This window comes from Pteronotus mesoamericanus, unplaced genomic scaffold (assembly GCF_021234165.1).
Source record: "Pteronotus mesoamericanus isolate MK-2021 breed Mesoamerican mustached bat unplaced genomic scaffold, CSHL_Meso_final scaffold_651, whole genome shotgun sequence".
Classification (NCBI taxonomy): domain Eukaryota; kingdom Metazoa; phylum Chordata; class Mammalia; order Chiroptera; family Mormoopidae; genus Pteronotus; species Pteronotus mesoamericanus.
In genome coordinates this window covers 20914515-20934325 of record NW_026555325.1, presented here as the reverse complement: position 1 = coordinate 20934325, position 19811 = coordinate 20914515, and the positions used below count along the sequence as shown (strand labels likewise).

General features: G+C 36.4%; 1 protein-coding gene across 1 annotated transcript in view; it reads left to right on the top strand.

Moving 5' to 3' along the window:
- Nucleotides 1–19811, top strand: part of CCDC148 (coiled-coil domain containing 148) — a 146914-nt gene that overhangs the window by 55748 nt on the left and 71355 nt on the right. The window contains exon 6 of the mRNA XM_054562710.1: nucleotides 17387–17527. Coding sequence (XP_054418685.1) covers nucleotides 17387–17527 — 141 coding nt within the window. The remainder of the gene's footprint in view (nucleotides 1–17386; nucleotides 17528–19811) is intronic.

The following is a 19811-nucleotide window of genomic DNA, read 5'->3' as shown; positions in this document are numbered from 1 at the left end:
GGACTACAACTCTTGATTGTTTTCCCCAGAAATTCTCGCTGTAAATCATCTTATGAAAACCTCTCGAAGTGCTCTATTTAAGTTTGTTAGGTAATTATAAGCTCACTTACCATTGGTCCTGATATTAACCAGCTGAGTATCAGCCTAGACTTTCAGACTTGAATAGGAGGAAAGGAGTGGAAAAGAAGAATCAAATAAAACAAAGGATGATATAATTCAATCTATTGTAGGGAGGTAAAGAGGATATAAGATGCCTGAAATTTCCAACCTGAAATGTTTAGGGCAATAGAGGAAAAAAGAGCAACTTACTTTTGTGACAAAAATCACTAAGTTCATTTTTAAGGCATGTGGTTTATATGATAGTTATACCCCTAAATAAAAATAAGAAGCAGTCAACACTTTTATCTGATTTCAGTATAATAAAATAGATATATTGCAAGCTACTCATATACTGGCGAATTTATTATCTGAAAGATTTAGAAGAGTACACATAGAACCCCAAAATAGTTTATTAACTTAAAAAATCTGCATTATTAATTCCATTAGTTGGTGAAAGTGAAGGTGATGATGATTATGCTGCAACAGAGGATAGATCAATTTCCTGAATGCAAGATGATGTGAAGGTTTATGATGCTCAATTGTTATAAGTATTAAGCAATTATTTGTACAATATTCTTTTACATATTTTTATCGGGTGTCACATCCAACTTAAACTGCTTATTTTTCCCAGGAGCTTTTTCTCCAGCATTCATCTATGAAGCATAGAAACTGTGAATGAAATTCAGGAACTATCCTCTACTATAGTATACATTGGGGCTTTTGTTCACAAATATGTCAGCTTTTACCTATTTTGAAAATACTGAGAATGCTTTCTACAATAGGAAAGGAACCCCCACACAAAGGTGCCCATAGATATAGTCAACTCTTATATGTAATATGTATGTGCCAGAAAGATCTGTGCCAATGAGTTGATTTATGCTTGTATTGTCCTCAAGAAAATTGATAAAGCTGTCCTTCTGAAGTGACTTTCTCCTGCTTGCTAACAAAAGCTACTTTTATATGGACAATCAGAAAATTGGTATCTATTGTCAAAACCTCTACAGTATTTCAAATTTACCTATGAATTGTTCTCTATATGGATATTTCTTAGGGGTAAGCTTTGTCTAAGCCATCTGAGTGTAGCTTTAGTGGCCAGAGTTATCAGGAGCAAGGCTTTACTCCTCATATAAAATAATCCTTTCCTTGGCTATTTGCTTCTGTCCTGAATAACAAAAGAGTTGCTTTCACTCGCCTCCTTTTTCTAGACCTGGTGTGAGCCCTGCACAGGGTACACCCCGCTGCTATAAGATACCACACCTGCGCAAGCCGCTTCAGCTGTTTTCTATGTTACTCCCTTGAGGCTCTGTCACAACATATGCAAATAAAATAAAACAATGCAAATTTGCAAATAACTTAGTGAAGAATAAAGTTAAATATTAATGCTCATCAAGTTGATATGAATTTTTTGTTTTCAATAAATCTAAAAGTACTATCTTCACATATCTCCTGAAAATTCTAATTGAAGAAACATATTTAAGTATTAAAAGCCCAACAGTTTAGTCATATAACTTTGCAATCTTATATCTCCTGCTTGAAGATATGCCTAAAAATCATACACACCAAAGAGAAAATAACTGTTTATAAAATAAATAATTTCAATTTATCCCAATTAAATCTATAAGTGTATGTACTAGTTATGGTGGTGACACCAAGGGTAAAACAATTGCCCTGTGGCTGGGTCCAGGGAGGGTTTACAGAGGAAAAGATGCTGGAGTTGAGTCTGGAAAAGTGAATAAAAATTTGCCATTAAAGCAAGAGGCGGGGAGGGGTAGCAGGGTATTCCAGAAGTAGGAAAGACTATTCACAGTCATGGGGGACTAACTCAACATGGCATTCTTGAAGAATTGCATGTACTTTATCACAGGTGAAACATGGTTTGGATGCAGGCAAGGTGAAGAAAGTAATTCTTTTTCAGAAAATGGGGGACATGGGATGTGATGCTAAGAGCTGGAATTTTATCTATAGATGAGAGGTTGAAAACTAATAGTCTAAATATTAAATTAGGGCTTTCTGTACTTGTTTTTAAGTATATGGGTATATTTCAAACAATAAAATTTTGGAAAATGTAAATACGAATACAGACTCCCTGCTTCTCCTGAAAAGCTGGAACATCTGGTGCCATGGGGCCTACGTTTCTATGTGGCAGCAACTAGCTAGAGGCAAAAGCAACTGTCTCCCTTAGGTGTCTTTAGGTGGAGCATGTGCCTGTCCGCGTGGGTACAGTCGCAACCTCCACCTTTTGTCTTACATTCAGGCCCCTTCTCTCATTTTTGACACTTGCTCTGCCCAAAAAACATTTGAATTTGTGCCCCTGCTGGGGACAGTGGTGAGCCATCAAAAGGCTTGAGACAGTGGAGTAATCTGATCAGATTTTTTCATTATAAAAGGATAAGTCAGGCATGAGAGAGAGGATGGACTGACATGGGATAAATCTGAAAGTGGGGAGCCCAGTTAGGGAATAATTCTCATGGTCTAGGAAAGAGAAGATGGAAGTTCAACTGAACTGCGTAGCTTTGGAGCTGGAGGTGAGATAAGGAATCTGGACATATTAAGGCGAAGTGAGTGGCAGAATGTGAAGGCTAATAGAGAGAAAGGAGTCTAGAGTGGCTCTTGGCTTGGAGAGCTGGGTGACCTATGATGCCACCCACCTAGATTGTGCAGGTTTTGAGGGAAGGGTAGTGATTCTGGTTTTGTTTTGTTTTTTTCTATCTTGTTCCCTGAGTTTTTATACTTCAGATATCTCAGCCTAGTTGTTCTTTTTAAATTGTTTTCGATTATAGTATACATTCAATATTATTTTGTATTAGTGTCAGATATACAGCATACTGGTTAGTTTTTTAATGTGTTACTTTTAAAGGTCTGTGGGTTACCCAACAGGCAGTTGGATAGGTGGATCTGGCACCATGGATCTGGGGGCTCTGAGAACCTCCATAGCACTGGAGGCCCTCAGGAACCCTGGGAACGCTGGAGGGTACAGACGGAGGTGGATCCAGCAAACCACTGAAGATGGGCAGTTGGTGTTATTAATTCTGACATCTTACTGATTCTTTAAAATGTGCCTATATTTGATTATAAATTAGATAAATTTTCTCATTAATTTCACAGAATATGTCTTAGTTTAAATGCTAATTGACAACAGTATTCAAGGATCAGAGAGCCTTCCCCTATGTGATCCACAGAATGCGCATGACATACGGGAATCACACGTAGAGAAACCTGAAAGGCCATAACTCATATGACTCCTATGAAAAGACAGAGTAGTTTAAAATGTTAAAAATCCACAAGGCATTTGCACATAATGATGTATAGGATTACCGGTCAGTTACATTATCTCTGTTAAAACAGAGAATTTATATTCTAGCTGATAATAATTATTTGTAAGCGGGAAACTTGCAATAGAACATAGACTTGAAATACCTAATTCAAATTTTTAAATCTCTTAGTGTAAGTGGCAATTCGATTCACACCATCTTGCTTTATATGTTCTACTTAATATGTTTTTAAGGAGTAGGACAGAGTTGTCTCCTTGGATGAATAGTTTAGAATTTTATGTAAGGGGTCATAGCTATTCCTTTGAGAAACATATAAGAATAAGTAATTAGAAGACTGGAAATCGGGAGATGTATAAATGAGCTTCAGTGAAGTTGTCATTTAAAAGTAAAATGTTAAATTTTGTACATAAAACAAACTCAAAATTGCACGCATTGTTCTAGTGGTTATCTGCTCAGAACATGCATTTCAGAGGTTTACTAAGACTTCATGAAAAAGAATAAGATTTCCCATTTCCATGAACATATTGTAATATCAATGTAACGTCCTGAACCTTTCTTAGTACCTATTTGGAAAGATTTTAAAATGATGAGATTTATCCTCTTGTGAATGCTTAGGGAACTGACATGTGTAACTTTCATTAGCATTTTTTAAGATAGTCTGGGTGAGGACCCTGTGCATGGATATAATGTCCCCTTGACTTTACATTTTACCCTTTGTCTTCCCCTCACCTCTTTTATCCTGTTGCCTTATTTGTTTAGAACATACTGCTTTTTGGGGGAAAGTGGGGTAATATGTTCTGACTGTTCTTTCTGAAAAACAAGCGTTCAGGCAATGTTTCATATCAAAGTGCACTTAACTAATTTAAAATATTTATTGTTGAATAACATCCCAAGTGAAGGGAGTTCTGTTGATGATAATGGAAATCACTTTCTTTTATGATGTTTTCCCCAGCTAATCTCCTCATGATCTCTGCTTGACTCCTTGTATTGGCCCCTATATAGGTGAGATGTAATGGCTTTGTGTGAAGAGACTGAAAGTGCTGCCAGGTTCTTTAAATGATCTGTTGTTGATTCTGTGTCACATCTGGAGAGGACTTAGCTCATGAGAAAAAAAACAATTTCTCATTGAAACCTTCCTGTTTGGGTCCTATGAGTTAGAAAACCCATAAACTGTAATCACTTTTTATAACATTCTATAATCACTTTTCTTAATTTTTGTTCCCAGCAGTGGTCTCCATTTCATAGCTCCAAAAGTGTTTTATTCTCTTTTTTCTTTTTTCTTTTCTTAAAAAAGCTGTTCCAGTGGTTACTGATCTATGAGTGTTTCTCTTGAGGTTCTGTTCATTAAAATAATAACTCTCAGGGAAATAGCAGTGCTTTGAGGTGTATAGCTATGCTAGTGTGAATTTGTGAATTTAAGAATAGCTTGCTCGTGCCTATTTAATACCCATCTCCCACTTTCTCTCTCTACACATCATACCACCCTAATTACAGGAAAGGATTCTAGATAACTCGTCTCTGTAATCCATTTCATTTTCATTGATTAGGCAAATGTCTTGTTAGGCAAATATGCTAGATATTTTATTTGTATTTCACCTTTAATCGTAGCCCAAGTTAAGGAGGCTCTGAATTGCAAAATCGGAAGTGGAGTCATTTCTGGGATTAGGGACTTTATGGCAAATTCCTGATACTGAAATTAAAATTAGGGCTCCACAGAAATTTGTCTTACTTTCTTACTGGATGTTTGTAAGATCATGGCTATATTTCATAATGAATTTTATAGAATACCTTCTATGAGTTTAGCATTGTTGTGGACTTTATGTTATAAAATTGCATAGACAACCTCTGATTGCAAGAAACATACTCCAACTGGGAAGTAGAATATGCATGTGAAATGATTAATAAGCAAAACCTTTTTGTAAAAAAATTGAAATATAATTGACATATAACATTATGTTCATGTTAGGTGTACAACATAATGATTTATGCAAATACTGTGCAAAATGATTACCACAGGAAGTTTAGCTAAAATCTATCACCACATGTAATTAGTTTTTCCTGTGATAAGACCTTTTAAGATTTACTCTCTTTGCAACTTTTAAATATGCAATACAGTGTGGCTGAATGCAGTGTGAACTTCATTGTATATATGATACATCTACCCATTCATTTATTGATGGACACTTAGATTGTTTCCAGGCCTTGGCTACTGTAAATAATGCTGCATCGTACATAGATGTACAGATGTGGCTTTGAGAAAGTGATTTTGCTTTCTTTGGATATATACCCTGAAGTAGAATGACTGGATCATGTGGTAATTCAATTTTTGATTTTCAGAGGAACCTCCCTACCTACTGTTTTCCACAGTGGCTGCACCAATTTATATTCCCACCACCAAGGGTTCCCTTTTCTCTACATCCTCCCCAAAACTTGTTTTCTCTTAATTTTGATGATAGCCATTCTAACAAGTGTAAGATACCTCACTCTGGATTTCATTTGCATTTCCCTGATGATTAGTGATGTTTGGCACCTTTTCATGTATCTGTTAGCCATTTGTATTTCTCCTTTGGTAAATGCCTTTCCAGGTTCTCTGCTCATTTTTAAATTGGATAATTTGCTTTTTGTCTATTGAGTTGTATGAGTTCTTTATATATTTTGGATATTAACCCCTGATCAGCTATGTAATTTGCAATTTTTTTTTCCATTTGATAGCTTGCCTTTTAATTTTGCTGATGGGTTCCTTTGCTGTGCAGAAGCTTTTCAGTTTGATATAGTGCAACTTGTTTATTTTTGCTTTTGTTGCCTGTACTTTTGTGTCAAATCCAGAATATCATCAACAAGACTGATGTCAAGGAACTCACCCTCTGTGTTTTCTTCTAAGAATTTTATGATTTTATAAGCAAAAACTCTTTATATAAGATAATAAAGTGCTAAATGTTTTAACACAGATTGTTAAACATTTACTGTGTGTCCGGCACTGAGATAATTTCTATGGGAGATAAAAAAGAGAATAAGCCAGTACTCTCTATCCACCAGGGGAAGAGAGCTTTCTACTTATATAAGCCTAACCTTTCTCAACAACTTTATTCATAAAGTAGATGCTCTAAAGCAGAGCCTTAATATATTTTGAAATAGTCTGTTGTTTTGTAGTCTAAAGCCTACTTCTTTCTTATGAATAGTTCAAAGCTGAGTTTAGGTCCTACCAGCTGTGTGAAAACATGATGATTTTAGCCTATCACTCGATAAAACGTCAGAGAGGAGGGGAGAAGAGATGGACAGAAGGAAGTATAATGTGTGTAAGGAATCGTTCAGCCTAAAATTTCCTGCTGAAATTATGGAATTTTAGAAGTGGCGTGCTAGGTGACAGCCATCTGGATCCAAGATTTAGAGAGTAAAGAGGTGTACAATTGCTCATCTGAGGTTTCAACACCCAAGGTTTATTTATCCATACAAGAAATATTTATTGAGCACTTTGGATGAGGCACTCTTCCGTGAGTGGGGTCAGAACAGTGAATAATAAGACCGCACCCCTTCTGTCACAGAGCCTAAAGTCTAGGGAGAAACACAGACAAGAAAATAAATCAATTGATTAATAATACTTTTTTTCTAGTTTTATTGAGGAATAGGTGTATATCACTCTATGTTTAAGGTATACAGCATGACAGTTTGTTTACATATATTGTGAAATGTAAACAGTAAGTTAACATCCATCATCTCATATAGATAAAATAAAAAAAAAGTTCCTTGTGATAAGAACTCTTAGCATAATATAATGTTATGTACTGAAATGAAAATACAGAAGATAGGTTAAACAGTAGGGGGTTGATAACTATTTTAGACAGTATTCGTGGTTGCAGATCAGAGACGGGATAGAGAAATGTTAGGTTAAATCATTAGAAGGAGCCCTGAATGCTCTCCAAGGATAGATGAGCAGGAGTGCAGGCTTTCCAGGCAAAAACCCAGGTCAGAGTTAAAAATGGGTGGGGAGAAATGGGGAGGGGAGAAAGAGGCAGAACAGAAAGGGAAGGGCTAGCCTGTTTGCTTTGGGGAAGAGTAAGGAATAAGGTCTTATGTGTAGGGTAAAGTCCAAACACATCTTAAAAGATTGAGTCCTCTTTCTGATCAAAGTGGTATCCAAATATATAAGTAACCATAAAAGCCACTTGAAATGGTGGCCACTGCAAAGTCATTACAGATAGAATCTTGAGCAGGCGAGCAAAAATATTTTAAAATTATTCTCATAGAGAAATGTGTACAGAATGGGTTGAATCAAAGTGACACTGCATTCAGGAAATTCAGCAGAGAAGCATTGCAACAATCCAGGAATATGGTTAACATTTGTGTATCACTTATGCTTTCTTATCTCAATTAGTTATCCATTCAAAGATATTTGTTGAGCATCTGTTAGGTGTCAGGTGGTGTGTAAGGCACTGGAGATACAGTGGTGAGCCAATCAGATATAGTCCTTGTCCTCATGGAGATGACAGTCTAGCGAGGAAACAGACACTGGCCGTGCAAGCAGAAGATTTCAAACTATGATAATTACCTTGAAAAAAAAGTTAACAATGTTATGGGAGGGAACTGGGGTCTTTACCTCATGTAGGATGGGTTGGTAAGACTTCTCTGACAGATGCTGGAGCTAAAATTTAGAACTGAGAATTTTTTTTCAACTGTTCAGATACATTTGTCTCCATTTTCCCTCCACCACTTTCCCCTGCCCCCTCCCCACTCTCCCTCCCTCAATCCTTCCCCACTTTGGCTTTGTCCATGGCTCCTTTATACATGTTCCTTGACTTGACCCTTCCCTTCCCTTTCCCTCCCCCTCCCCCCTTCTTCCATCTTGATTCTGTTGGTTTCTTTTTTCTTTCAGTGTTGCTAGTTATATTTTCCTTGCTTGTTTGTTTTGTTCATTAGAGAACTGAGATGTATTGATTAGAAAAAAAGTGAGGAAAAGCAAAGAGGAGTGGAAGAGCATTCCAAGCTAAGGAAATAGCATGTTCTGTGTTTGTGTAGATACTGTTCAGGCATCTGTAAGAATGCCAGTGCTCCTGGAGTCTGCTCTTGGGATGGGGTTTTGAGTTGGGCTCCAGACATGTGCAGAGTCAGTCTTAAAGGTCCATAGTTGGGAGTTTAGACTTCATCCCTTGTGTAGTGGAAGCTGCTGAAAGTATAGGCAGTGAGATGAGGATGTGGGATGGGAATGAAACAAAAGTGGATGCAGGGTGCATCCTTGTAGCATTAGGATGGGGGACATAAAGATGGAGAGAAGTGAATGGGTCCAAGAGATAGTTGGAGGTATAGTCAATAGGACTTTGTATGGGTTATATGTGGAGTGTCAGGAACAGGCAGGGTTAGGATGGTTCCTGTGTTTCTGACTTGTGCAAATTAATGGTGTTTGAAAAGCAACATTGAATAATGCACATCATTGTCATCCCATTTTGCCTTAATCTGAAGTTCTAAGTGGTTAAACAACATACTTTAGGGAGTACCATTGAGTCTCAAAGGTAGGACTGAAGCTCTGTTTTATGATTTCAAATCCTGGGTTCTCTCTTCTATACCATACTTCTGGGTTCACTGCAGAAGGAATGCCTTTGGCTTAATGGAGACAATAGCTCTGATCTTTATATCATAGAACCATAGAATCTTATCATTGGAAAGGATTATAGAGAACTTCCTGCTGTGTTTTTCAAGTTTCTTTGACTGTGACTGACAGTGAGAAATGTATTTTGCATCAAAATATACACACGCACACATAGTTTCTTGGAAAAAATTCTTGAAAATGCATTACTATAGCCCTGATCTCTGTGGCTCAGTTGGTTGGGCATTGTCCCACAAAATGAGAGATCACCTTCCAGATTCCAGTCAGGGTGCTTGCCTGAGTCGTGGGTTGGTCCCCAGTCAGGGTGCATGCAAGAGGTTGCTGATCAATATTTCTCTCTCACATTGCTGTTTCTCTCCCCCCTCTTTCTTCCTCCCTTCCCCTCTCTATAGAAATAAATTAATTCAAGAACAAATGCATTACTGTAATGATGAGATGCACTCTGATATTTTCTATTCTGTAAAAACTACCAGTTTCCATCCACAAAATTGGTTTCATTATCCACTAATGAGTTGTGACTCTGTTTGAAAAACTGATCTAGTCCTATACATTTTTCAAAGAAGATTTGAGGCCCAGAAATGTGATTTCTGTAGACCTCATAGTCAGCAGGCAAATGATTTCCTGTTAGCCCAATTTTCTGACTCTTTTTATAACTTGGCTTTGTTAGCTTTATAAATAAAATTGTAGGTTTGTAAATTTTGTCCCTTAGGAAAAATATCTGTTGATAGTTTTCTACTTCTTGACATTTAGGTTGTTCATTTCTCTACAAGTTTTATTTTACACTAAGGTTAAGACTCTCTAGGACCCAATTAAATGTGACTTTGCAAGATTTTATTTGAAAGGAAAAGGACATGAAACAGGTAATAGTGCATAATCTTTAAGATTCCAAGAAAGACTAATAAAAAGCCACAGAAAATGGAAAGCAGTTATCAAAGAGAAATGATAAAAAATACGCTTAAGAAGTCACCCAAGAAACCAAAGGATGTTGTGAAACCAAGAGGAAAAACCAAATCTTTTTCTTAAGCAAAAATGCCAAGGAGAGAATAGAAAGCTTTAATAATGTATGGGAAATCACAGGAACTGCATTTCATGAGTCAAGTTTAAATGTAAATGAACACATAAGACTTAAAAAAAGGCAAAGTTAGGTATGATTGAAGAATAGTGGGTCATTGAGAAAGAATTAAATGGACCTATCTGACTGTTAAAGATTTAATAAAATGGAAATTTGAAGTTTACTCAGCTGAACTGAATTTAGAAGCCTATAGGAAAATTCAGGGAAAAGACAGAGAGGGATTTGCTTGCCACTTCTTTGCGCATGTCCTCCAACATTGCTAGAAAGCCAAATTAGTTGTTAAAACTCCTGACAAGGTTTCCTGCATAATTTCCCCGTCAGGCACAGGTGGAACACAGGGAAGCGCAGAATCAGCTGGAACTGGGGAGAGCAAAGATCCAGAGTCCTGTGGTGGCAGAGTCAGAAAACGTTTGTTGAAAGTACCTTTTTTTTTTTCCTGAAGACAAGTCCAGCAGTGAAAAGGGGAAATATTGTTGATCTAACTTCCAAGTGTGGCCCCGCCTTATTTGTATATCCACCACCAAGTGTTTTTTGAACCCTTACGAAGTGCCAGATGCCTTGCTGTGCTCTGGAGAGTCTATGAGTAAGACAAACTTGGTCTCTGCCCTTAAGAAGTTTGTAGCCAAGTGGGAGGTACAAGCAAATCCAAATGGTTTGATGCATGCTGTACAGAAGAGGGGGCCGAGGTGCCACGGAGGAGAGACGAGACACCTGTTCTGGACATGGTGAATTAGGTAAGGCTTCCTGAAGCAACTGATATCTAAGCTTAGCCTTGAGTAAGGTAAGTAGAAGTTGGCCAGATAAAGTGTGAAGAAGGTAGCAGGCTTGTTTCAAAGATGGCAGCACACCGTGTGTTTAAGGCCTTTATGAAGCATAGGCTGTCGCACAATAAGCCCTCATAAATGGTGGTTTTTAATATTTTATTATTGTTGGTTATAGGCACTGGTCAGATGGTACTTTTCCTATAGAAACAACATAAATGATACACAGTTTCCATAAATATGGCTGATAGAATTCAATATTAATATTTAATTGCCTATTATTTAACAGATCTGTAAAGGACTGATGTTTCTCATTACAATTCATTTTGCTTGCAGAATAAAACTTCAGAGCATGTCATATATTGTGTTATCTCCATATAAGAAAAATATAAAATAGAATCAGAAAAATAGAACTTAAAAATATAGGAAAAAAGGTGACTGGGAATATAGTCAATATAGTGATAAGTTCGCACAGTGACAGATGATTACTGGACCTAGTGTGGTGGTCACATTGTAAGGTATATAAATAGCAAATCATTATATTGCATATATAAAACTAATATAAATTGTATACAAACTATACTTAAATTAAAACAATTTTTTAAAGAAAGTGTAGAAGGCAGCTGATCTAGTTCTCTCCATTAATACATGAGAAAACTGTACAAAGTAACAATGTTGTCGGTTAGCGAAAAAAATGTTAGTGAAACACAAAAAAAGCAGGTGTACTGACTTACAGTCCAATACAGTAGTCCCCCCTTATCCTCACTTTTGCTTTCTGCAATTTCAATTATCCACAGTCAAGTGTGCTCCACAAATATTAAGTGGAAAATTCCAGAAATAAGCAATTTGTAAGTTTTAAGTTGTGCACTCTTCCTAGAAGTGTGATGAAATCTTACTCTGCCCTGCTTCATCTGCCTGGGGCATGAGTCATCCCTTTTTCCAGCATATCAATGCAGTATGACAAGTGCAATAAGACATTTTGAGAAAGAGAGATACCACATTCACTTTACTTCATTACAGTATATTGTTAAAATTGTTCTATTTTATTATTAGCTATCGTTGTTCATCTCTTACTCTGCCTAATTGATAAATTAAACTTTATCATAGGTTTGTACATATAGGAAAAAATAGTATACCTAAGGCCTGGTACTGTCTGTGGATTCAGGCACCCAGTGGGAGTCTCGGAGTGTATCCCCCACAGAGAAGGGGAGACCACTGTCCCACATTGCCACTTTTGGTAGAATTTTTTCAAAGCTCTCAACTTTGATGTAAAATTGTGTTAATATTGTTATCTTGATGTTAATTTTCATTATTACCTTAGAAGTTTTTATGGGTTTTATTGTTTGTTTTTCCAGTATTTTATTCACTCTGAAAATATATATGTTTTTAATTTCATTTGAACCATTTTACTTTTACATTAAGAGCAAAGAATATATGTGATAGTACTCACCATTTTCATTTTAAACCCTGAGTTTATTATTTGCAGTAGATGAATACATTTTAAACTTTATTTGTTTTTTGTTAGGTTAAGGTTTCATTCAAAGCCTGAACTTCTGGTAGAAATATTAAAATATTAACTAAAGACCTGGAAAAATGTCCTGTAGACACCCTAAACAGTGCTTTCCTTATAATGCGTTCCTGGCTGCCGCTGTGGTTATGTTGTTTTGTGGTTATTATTGTTGCACAGTTATGTTCGCATGCTCCGTTTAAAGCTATATAATTAGCAAACACTTTAAGATAAAACCACTACATTGTTCTTCTAGGCTATTCTTCCTTTTTGCTCAATGTTCACTCAGAAGTCTTCTGTGCTTTTGCCTATTGTGCTAATATTGATTTCTTCGCCTACCTGCCAGCTTTCTTATTCTTGGACATCTCAAAAATACCATAATCGGTTGTCATTCTCTCCACATGGGAGCTATCTAAATCCCCTGGCCGCCTCTGTGGGCATCCATTGGATAAGGATTTTTCAATAGTACCCTTTCCCCATTAGAATGTTGACCATGTATCCATTGTGTATTCTGAAAAGGCCCAGTTACCTTAGTGCCTGGGTACTGATTGCTGCAGAGCCTGTTTCTCATCAAAATCTCACAACTCTAGCTACATGGGATATAATGCTAGTTTCAACAATCTTTTCTCCTTTACTTTTCACATTTTTTTGAGGGGGGGTGTATGGTTATGATTACAGGTAATATGGTGAGTTATTGATTTTAGTCAAACATCAAACCTCTAATGGTCTCTGGTTATTCTTGTGATTCCAATATTAAATTTCTAAAGGCTGATGCTAACTTGCCTGAGAGTTTTGTTTTTTCCCTCAGCATTTCATATATAACTTGACAGCTACAACCCATTGGCTTTGGTTGCTGAACTTGCATTTGTTTCATTTATGGTATGTCTGCCCATTTTAAAAAGCAACTGTAATCTTATCTTTTCCAGAAAACAGGCAAAACATCATTTAGACTTGCAAAAAAAAAAAAAGGAAGGGTACGTTGGTGGGTAAACTTGGTTATCTGAGTTTTATTGGTCTGGTGATTTTCTTGCTATACTTATCTTTGGAAACAGAAATGTTTTCCAGTTACAGATGTTTATTATGCATTGGCTTCTTTAAATTATATGACATCACTTATGCAAATAGCTTTTAATTATAATTCCCATAAGTTAGTCTTAAAACAAAAGGTAAGAAGAGTAGTTCTAAAGCCCAAACTTCTTTTTATTGAAATTTATAGAAATAGTCTCGGTACTCAGAAAGACTGAATATATGCTATTTTTCTTTTCATTAGTTCACTGTATCTCAAATCTTCCCTCCTACTGCCTGAGAACCTTGAGTCTATAGTATTTGAGTATAAAAATCTCTTTGGGCATACATTATACTTTATGCTTTTTTAATACAAAAATTTTAGTGTGAAAACACTTAAACATATACAAAACTCTGTCATCACTTTACTTCAACAATTATCATCAACTCAGTCAAATATTTTTCATCCATACCCTCACCTCCTCTCCCATACCCACAGGATAATTAATAGTGAGCAAATCCCCAGACATACCAATTCATCTGTTAGTATTTCAGTATATATCTCCAAAATGAAGGGACTCTTTTAAAGAGCATAGCTATACTATAATCAAACCTAAAAACTTTAACAATATGTCCTTGATAGCATCAACTAACTAATTGATATTGAAATCTCAGTTGTTTTGTAATTTCTTCTTACATTTGGTTTATTTAAATCAGAGTCCAAATATGATCCACATATTGTATTTGGTCGATAATTTTTTTAATATCTTTTAATCCATAGTTCTCATTTTTGTCTTGTAATTTTTCAAGTCCTTTAAAGTTTTCAAATTTCAATTTTGCTGATTGCATTTTCATACTTTTAATTAATATGTTTCTCCATTGGCTGAATTTCCTGTGTCCTGATCATTATGCCTAGAGGTTTGATCATATTCATTTTTATTTCTTGGCAAGAAAAGTCCCTGAGTATATTGTATACTTCCATCAAGAGGCCAAAATGTCTGCTTATCTCTCTGTGGTGTTAGGTTGTGCAGTGTGTTCAATTGTTGCCAGCCCGATCCATTCATTACAAAGTTTCCCATCAGCTATTAATGTGTGAAGTGTTTAGTAGCCATTGATGATAATGAATAGGGACTCATTAATTGGGTGTTTCAAAATGACATAATCTAACAGTATCTTTTTCCTCATTTATTAGATTTCACTTAAAATATTTATTTTGGTAAATAAATAGCAGGTAATTATTGAGCATACAATGTGCTAGCACTCTGCCAGACAGTAAAAAGGAAAGACAAAATACATATACATATATATATATATATATATATATATATATATCATGGACCCTATTCTAAAAAGAAATAGAGCATTATGCTCAAAAAAAGTCAAGAGCAATTATGGTGTGGTAGGAAGATTAAGAAAAGGGAGGTGAGCATGATTAGAGAATGAGTCATGGTAGACATGGAATACGTGCTGGGCCAAGAAGTACTTTATGAAATAGGGGGAAGCAGAGGGCATTCAGATCGGGAAATAGTTTGGACTAGGCTATGAGGCTCAGAGCGATAAGGAAAGGTGCAGGCAAAATCCTACCTTGAGATTACACATTAGCTAGGTTACACATTTGTCGGGAGTGAGAAAGCTGAATTATTCAGGTTCTGGTGGGAGAAATTGACATCACCTCATGAACTTTTTGGTATAATTCTAAAAGCATTTGGCAGATAGACTGAGTGGACTATGGAATGACAGTGAAGTGGCGTATGGAAATTCAATAGTTTAGAAGTGGATGTGTCATAAGTGGAAACACATCTGAGCTTAAGAAATACACGATTGCTTAAGTCCAATGTAAAATGTAAAGAATTATTCATGTTGATGGGGGTACATAATAATAAAAAATTACAAACTACAGAGATCATTGTGGTTCCACGAACAGGCCAGGATGTTTGAAAGAAGAGGCAGGTGTACAGTGCTTGGTGTGAAGCTGTTGCAAAGTTAAAGATGTTGAGTTTATTTCTGGGAATGTTGTATTTTTGGGTGTTTATACAAATACCAAAGGCTTTAAGCATTTGTTGGGATGGGATTTAAGATAAAAAAACATATCTGACATTGTACATTTTAGAGTCAGATACATAGATGTGATAGGTTAACTCACAGGAGAGAATGTGCACATCCAATAATGGACACAGTCTTAGGTCACAGGGAAAGGATAGCAGCAGAGCTGCAGGTGTAAGGTGGGCACAGGAAACAGGAAAAAGAGAAGAGCAATATCCGCTGTGGAGAGGAGAACACTGTGTGGCCTAGGAAGGAAAGAGCTTTAAACATGAAGAGATGATTAACAGGGTTAAGTACCACCATGAGGTTCAGGAAAGGGGGACTGAGGACTACCCTTTGGGTGTTCATGAGGGATATTACTAGCAACACTTGACAGGACACTTGATTTTGACACAGCGTGTTACCGGTGGACTATGGCGTGGAGTTCCAAAGAAGAAGGTAGATATGACGGCCAGATGGCAGCCGATGAGAAAATCTGAGTGTTTGAAAACATGGAGTCTGAATGTTCTTGGTTATTTTGATATATAGGGCAAATATATTTTTAGAAAACAAACTTTGAATAGTTAAAGTGCAAAAAGATTGACTATCACTTCAATTCATAATATTTTAGGAAGTTTTATTTATTCAATTTTCATTTTAAGTATTACCATAATGAGTCATGCTTAATATAGCAAATATGTAATATAAGGTGTTAAATTGGGAATGCTAGTTTCTTCCCTTACTTAAAAGAATTCTGTACATCTCTCCATCTCCCTCCTCTCTGCTTCCTTAGCTACACATGTGCATGGAACATGTGTTTGTTTTTACTGTCTTAGTTTCATTACTTACAAAGATAATACGTGATTATTGTAAAAATATCATTTGGCACAGAACGGCTTAATGAATAAATTTTTAGGCCTGGTTGGTGTAGCCCAGATGGTTGGAGCATCATCCTGTAAACCAAAAAGGTTGTTGCTTCAATTCCCGGTCAGGGTACATGCCTAGATTGCAGGTTCAGTCCCTGGTTGGGGTGCTTGAGGGAAACAACCAGTCAATGTTCCTCTCTCACATCAACGTTTCTCCCTCTTTTTCCTCCCCCCGCTCTTTCTCTCTAAAAGCAATGAAAAAATGTCCTTAGGTAAGGATCAAAAAATAAATAAATTTTTAAAACTCCATGAAATGATGGTATTCAGAGATAGCCAATATATTACTTTGGTAAGCCTCCTTCTAAATCTCTTTCTATGTGTAGATACACATAAATGATATTCATTTTAATGAGATTATACTGTAAATGTGGTTTTGCACCTGCTTTTTGCATCTGATCATATGTTATGGACATTTTCTGTGTCCGTGAATATAGATAAAAAGCATCCTTTTTCAATGGCAGTCATTGTATGAAGGTACCATAATTAATTTAAGCTCTCTTCTATTGCCAGACACTTAGACTCTTTGCAATTTTTGTGTTTAAGCAGCACTGCAGTGAACCTTCCTGTGGGTACACTTTTGTGTACCAGTCCAATCATCTTCTGAATAACTTCCTGAAAGTCAGGTGTAGGTCAAAAGCTATACCTATTTTATATTGTGATACATATTTACATATTGCCCAATAAGTACTGTACAGTTATACTTCTGCCAATAACATCTGTCAGTACCCAAAAAGTTATTTTAAATCTCAAGTGTTGAACAGAAACTGGAACTGTTGTTTCAGAAAAACACACCTGTGCAAAAATGCACCTGTGCAAAAACACTATATTCATATGAGAGTATTTATGAGAATTCACAGATCCTTTGAAGCCTCTTCACAAAGTCTTTAGGATTTCACTCTATGAATCCAAGTGAAGACTCTTGAGGTGATTTTAAAGTTGCTTTCTCCTTTTAACACTAAACACACACACACCTTACACACATAGGACATTCATATGCACACAGAATATTAATGTGTATTTGGAAAAACTTTGACATCTGCTTGTTACAGAACCTAGTCTCATTGTGATCAGTAAAATCATTTGAATATGTGCAGTTATTGAAATGGATTTCTAATTATTTCAGGTTCTTCAATGGCGAGCCCAACAGGAAGAGGTAGCAAGACTGGAAATGGAAATTTCTGCCAGAAGAAGAGAAAAGGAAGAGGAGAAAGAGAAACTGTGGAAGAGGAAGGAATTGTTACAACGAGAAGAGAAGAAAAAAAAAGTATAAAATTCGCTGTTGCTGTGAATGTGTGAATGAATGTTTAAATCACCTGATTGAGCTTTGGTTAATCTTGGTTTTTGGCATGGAATTTTCATAGGCAGTTCTTAGGAAGATTCATAAGGTTCTAGTGGAGTTTTTCTTTAGTTTATAGGACCTTCAAAGATATACAGACCTGGAGGAGAACCCATTTTATTAACCTGCACAAGCACAGGTACTTGTGATTAGAAGAGATGCTATAGGTAAAGAAAAGACAGGTTTTGTGACTTATAAAATCTTGTACTAAGTAGGAACGTGGCAAAGACCAAGTGTACTGGGAATGCATTTTGGCCAACGTCAGTGTAGTAAATGACTGTCAAAAAATGTCTGTGTGAGAAAGCATTTTGAAAGATGGGACAGAGACCTTTGTCAGCTTGTAGATGAGCTGTTGACATTTGGCCTGACACACACACACACACACACACACACACAAAAGCAACAACAACTAAAGAACAGTAATGAAAAGAATAGGTAAGCTCTGAGCCAAATTCATGGTCAAGTTCTTGCAATTGTATAGGAAAAAGACATGTTTTTATTTAAGTTCTTTTAAAAAATACTTCTTACACTTAGAAAGTATTTTTTTAAGTACAGAGAATGATATAACAAATGCATTACTGCTCATCACCTAGCATTAAAATTGTTAATATTTTCATTCTGTTTCAGATTTATTTGATATACAGATAAAATTACAGTCTTCTTTTGAGGACTTTTTCCATTTCTCTTCTTACCTCCTCAAAGGCAAACTCAACCATGAATTTTATTTCTCTTTCCAGGCCATCTACTGCTTTTAACATATTTTAATATGTAGTTTGTGACTTCTAAATTTTTTCATGAGTACTATCATACTGTGTCTTCTTCAGACGTACTTCTTCATTCAACCTTACATTTTTGTAAGGTATACCCACATTTATAGACAGATGTAGTTAACTCCTTTTAACTGATTTATGTGGTGTTCCATTATCTAACTAGACTACCACGCTACCACTTTTCCCTTCTCTTGGTGGCTGACATTTCAGTTTCTAAATTTTTGTTCTTGCAACCATGCTGTAGCAACCACTTCATACATGTCCACTGGCACATGTGTGCATGGCTTTCTTTAGGGTGCACCTCAGAGGGGAATTACTATGTTGTAGATCTGTATGCTTTTAATTTCATAAGATATTGTAACTTTTATTTTTGATTTTTGCCAATCTGATAAATGTGAACAGTGGCTCCTTGTTTTAAATTGGATTCCCCTGACTGCTCGTGAGACTGAAAATCTCCTCATGTTTATTTGGCAGTTTTCTTCATCTGTGAATTGCTTATTCATACTTTTTGTCCATTTGCCTATTGTTATCTTTATTAATATGTAGAAGTTCTTTACAAATTTTAGATATTCATTCTTTTTATTAGTTATATGGGTTACAAATGTTTTTCTTCCATTAGTCATTTAAATTTTGTCTGTAGTGGCTGAGGTTTCATGGGAATTTAAAATGATCAAGTAATTGAAGTTATTAAGCCTTTCTTTTGTGGGCTGTGCTTTCCTTTATGAACTGTGACCTGGTAGTGAGACCATCTCAACAGAGCCTTTATGTTTGCCTCTGCTAAGGGCCCTAAGCCTTTTACAGGCCCAGGACCAACTGTTGGTGTATTAATGTGGAGACCTGGGAACTGGAGTGGGTGCTGGCTTGGCACAGATGCACCGCCCCAGCCTGGGTTCTACAGCTAGCCCCTTTACTCCTCGGGTCCCAAGCAGAAATGGAGCCCCTTTGTCACTTTCTTTGGGGGTGGTCATAGGGTACGCAGCTCCCATTTTGTGCATGGACAAACCCTACATGACTTCTCAGTCTCTGTAAGCTTGGCTCTAGCTCCTGTGTGTGAAGGTCCTACAGCTGATATTCCAGACCCTGCCACCAACCTCTCAGACCTGTCTCAATTCCAGGTGTCCCCAGGAGTCCCTTGGCTTTGGCTCCCTCTCACTGCTCTGACTTTGAATTCCATTTATTTTTGGCACGGGGCATTATTTGTGTGTGTGTGTGTGTGTGTGTGTGTGTGTGTGTGTGTGTGTGTGTGTGTTACAGTTTGTCCAAAATTTTTATGTGTTTAAAATGGGAAAGAAGATTTCTATGTTAACTCAGACATATTCACCAGAGTTCTGGCTATTTTATATATGCTAACCAAAATCCAGATTCTATTTATTTTAGCAGTTTTATATGTTGGTGACAGATTTTAGTGCTTTAATGTTTAACATTTGCTGGGCAGAAAAACC